Source organism: Myotis davidii, unplaced genomic scaffold, assembly GCF_000327345.1.
Source record: "Myotis davidii unplaced genomic scaffold, ASM32734v1 scaffold646, whole genome shotgun sequence".
In the NCBI taxonomy this organism is placed as follows: Eukaryota; Metazoa; Chordata; class Mammalia; order Chiroptera; family Vespertilionidae; genus Myotis; species Myotis davidii.
This window is the reverse complement of record NW_006296801.1, coordinates 241,756-245,768: the sequence shown is the minus strand read 5'-3', so window position 1 is coordinate 245,768 and position 4,013 is coordinate 241,756. Positions and strand designations below refer to the sequence as shown.

Genomic DNA, 4,013 nt, shown 5'->3' with positions numbered 1-4,013 from the left:
TCCGGTTCAGTGTGGTCTCTACTTCCTGTGCAACCTCAAGCAAGGGAATCTATGTCTCAGGCCTCCGTTTTGTAATTGTGTTTCCTCTCTCACAGGGGTGCTGTGCCGACCCTGAAGTAGGATGCTGGGGAGAATGCTCTGTAATTCCCAGCCTGGCGCCTTAGAAATGGAGACGAGGAGGGGGACCCACGTGACAAACCCGGCCGGGCCTTCCCAGGCTTCCGAGCGCTGGCTAGAGCGTCTCGTCTCTATGGTGGATGGCGTTCAGGTCCGGGCCCCACGAAATTACTCTTCCGGGGCAATTGCCATCGCTTCCGGAGCGGGACGCGGTGAGTTGGGTCTCGCTGCGCTTCAGCTCCCTTTCGGTCTGCATCTTGGCCCTCACTACCGCCATGAGCTTCCTCAAGAGTTTCCCGCCACCCGGGTCGGCTGAGGGGCTCCGGCAGCAGCAGCCCGATACCGAGGCGGTGCTGAACGGGAAGGGCCTGGGCACCGGCACTCTTTACATCGCTGAGAGGTAGGCACCCTGGTCCCGGGGGCTGCCCCTGCGCGCCACCTGGTGCGGAGGAGCGGGGCGAGGCGGCCACCTCGGGGGCTGCTGGGAGCGGGGCGGGCTCCGTGTGGCCGCGGCGACGCCTCTGCTGGGAGACGCGGCTTGATGGTTGTCGTACCGTCTCCTCCGGAGCTTCCCTTTCTCTCTCCTTCATACGGAGTTCTCATGGATGATGCCGTTCATCCTCCTGTTGACCGGAGGATTGGTGCGTGCGTTGCCCTTGACTCAAGATGTCGTTTTTAAGCTTTTGAGTTTTCAGAGCCTGAGTTAGGGTCGTCGATGTGCCTGCCCGTCTTTCCCGACGAACGGATGCGGGAGATGTTGCCCTGGGCAGGTCATGCAGGGTTAGAGATGGTTGTGGAACACTTTGCAAGTTTGGTGAAGGACCTGATTCTTCTTCTGTAGGTGTGGGGTTGGGAGAGGGGCACCCGCCACCCCACGCAGGCTGGGTCGCATCCAGGGGTCCTGACCCCTCCCACCCCGGCCCTGGCCCGCCTTTCCCTTGCTGGAGGGAAAAGCCCTTTTGTTTGGCATCCGGAGGCACTTTGTGTTTTCACCGCCGGCAGGTTCCGAACACTGCGGCTGTAGAACGAAGGCCCCTGTTTGCCTTGACGTGCGCTTCCATTCGTCGTCAAGCCCACAATGAAACCTCGAGTCCTTACTGCGGTTCAGAGCTTTCGAACATTCTCTTCTACTGCCTCACTTTGGCCAGAGAAAATCCTCTGCTTTTAAGAGCTCCGTGATGACAATAGACAAACACACATAAATAGGAGAATCTCCATTGTCAACTGATTAGAAACTTTAATGACACCCACGAACTCCTTTTTTTTTTTTTTTTAACCAGATAACTGTGTAGTCACAGTCTTAACACCCAGGAATGAAAGTCAGGGAGGCCAAAATTCTGCCGACCCCAGAGGGCACAAAAAATGTAAAAAAAAACCCAAAACCCTTTGTTTAGAGAGAAATCCAGGCATTGAACAATGTGGCTTTTGGCCAGTCAGTCACTGAGATAGGAAATATGGATGAGAGGAAAAGCAAGTTTGGACTGAGCGGCAGGTAATGGGTTTGCTTTGAACTGTGGGGATCAGTTAGACACAAAAATGTGTGTAGGTATCTTCAGAGTGGTATCACAGAGAGAGATTTGGAAATCATTAGTATAAGTGTTAGCATATACTCTTGGGAATAGATTAGATACCCCAGAGAGAACAGGGCCAAGGATAGGACCTTGGGGACACATCTGCATTAGGAGAGGACGGTCAATAAAACCTGAAAAGCACTTGTTGGGTGTTGGCAAGGAGACCTTCAGTGATCTTGAGAGAGCAGTTCCTTTTAAGTGGTAGAAAGTGGAGCACAGATGTATTCCCATTCCCTACATAGTTCTTTTTCATTTCTGTACATTGGCTTTTTCTATAACATAACCCTTTTTTGGGGGAAGGCTCTATACATGCTTTTTCATTTTGAAAAATTTTAAACCTAAAGACTTACATTGTTAATGTCCATAGACAAACCCTTCACAAAGATTTTTCCGTTGTTAACATTTTGCCATGTGTATCTCTCCTTTTTTTTTTTTTGAACTATTTGAGACTTGCAGACATGTTGTTACTTGACCTGTAAATACTTTAGTGTTTTTTCCCAAGAACAAGGACATTCTCCTGTATAACCACAATACAGTTATCACATTCAGGAGGTACAAGCCCTTCGAAATTCTTAACTGTTTAAAAAAAATTTATTTCAACTTTTTATTAACAAATTTTTGACTTTCTTTTGTAAATATATTTTTTTATTGATTTCAGAGAGGAAGGGAGAGGGAGAAAGAGATAGAAACATCAATGATGAGAGAGAATCATTGACCAGCTGCCTCCTGCATGGCCCTACTGGGGATCGAGCTTGCAACCCAGCCATGTGTCCTTGACCAGAATTGAACCTGGGACCTTTCAGTCCGAAGGTCGACATTTTATCCACTGAACCAAACCAGCTAGGGCATTTACTTTTCTTTAAGAAAATAGTTTTATTCCCTGGCCAGTGTGACTCAGTTGAGTGTCATCCCATGCACCAAAAGGTTGCAGGTTCAAGTCCTGGTCAGAGTACATGCCTGGCCAGGTAGGGAGTGTGCAGGAGGCAGCCTATTGATGTTTCTATCTCTCCCTTCCTCTCTAAAATCAATAAAAACATTTAAAAAAAATTACTATTAGAAGAAAATATTTTTGTAAAAAAAATATATATACATACACACACACACACACACACACACACACACACAAAGAATGTAAGTTAAATATCTATGGTTTAAAGAATTATAATTAAACTAACATATGTATCTACTGCCCAGGCTAAGAATACAGCATCACCAGTACCTTGGATACCTCTGTTCACCCCTCTTTACTCATTGTTAGTCTCTTTTCCCATTTTGTTCTTTTCTGCATGGCATTTCCAAGTCTTGATAGAATCAAGCTCTCAACAAACTGGGAAGGCTTCCTAGAGGAAGTGACAAATGAGCATTAGCAGTTATCTAGAGGAATGAGATGGGGAAAGGGGGAAATGTTCTAATTTGAAGAAGCAGGATGCTGAGAGGTAAGGGTGAGAAACTATTGTGCCAGGATCTATCTATATGTATATGTATGTGTATTTTATATCTATATACTAGAGGCCCGATGCATGAAATTCGTGCAAGGGGCTTGGTCCTTACAGCCCCGGCTTCATCTGGAAGGTTGTCCAGCTGTCCAGTCTAATTAGTATATTACATTTTTATTGTCCTATATAATAAAAGCGTAATATGCTGAGTGTCCAGTCATCTGGTCATCCATTCAGCAAATCAAAATGTAATATGCTAAGGCCGCTCAACCACTCTCTATGATGTGCACTGACCACCGAGGGAGACAGTCAACCGGTAGACCAGTCACTATGACATGCACTGACCACCAGGGGGCAGATGCTCCGACCAGTAGGTTAGCTTGCTGTTGGTGTCTGGCTGATTGGGACTGAGTGAGATGGACCAGACACGCCCTGGAGCCCTCCTGTGGTCCCTCCCCAGCTGGCCAATCTCTCATGTCCCTCCCTGGCCCTGATCGTGCACCAGTGAGGCCCCTTGGTTGGCCTGGCCTGCTCCCTCTCGCAATCCTCAGGGGATGTTGAAGAGCCAGTTTTAACCCGATCCCGCAGGCTAGGGTGAGGGTCCTCACTAGTGCATGAATTCATGCAGTGGGCCTCTAGTTATAGATATAAAAGGCTAGGTGACCAACCTGCTGGTACATATGACATCATTGGCAATTTAAAAGTAAGCAGTGACTCGCGCATGCGCGATACATATAAAGCTCTCATTGGTGCCAATCGCACGCATGTTTCAATTTAGAAATTCGTGCACTGGCGGGTGGGGGTTCCCTCAGCCCAGCCTGCCCCTCTCACAGTCCAGGAGCCCTCAGTGGATGTCCTACTGATGGCCACAGTCTGGCAGCAGAGGCCC

General features: G+C 48.2%; 1 protein-coding gene across 2 annotated transcripts in view; it reads left to right on the top strand.

The window, feature by feature from the left end:
* The first annotated feature begins 290 nt into the window (after window positions 1-290).
* The window catches only part of CLNS1A (chloride nucleotide-sensitive channel 1A), a 25,006-nt gene continuing 21,283 nt past the window's right edge, over window positions 291-4,013 (top strand). For both annotated transcript variants that reach the window (XM_006772511.2, XM_015569654.1), the window contains exon 1: window positions 291-517. In XM_006772511.2, coding sequence (XP_006772574.1) covers window positions 393-517 — 125 coding nt within the window. In that variant the 5' untranslated portion in view covers window positions 291-392. The remainder of the gene's footprint in view (window positions 518-4,013) is intronic.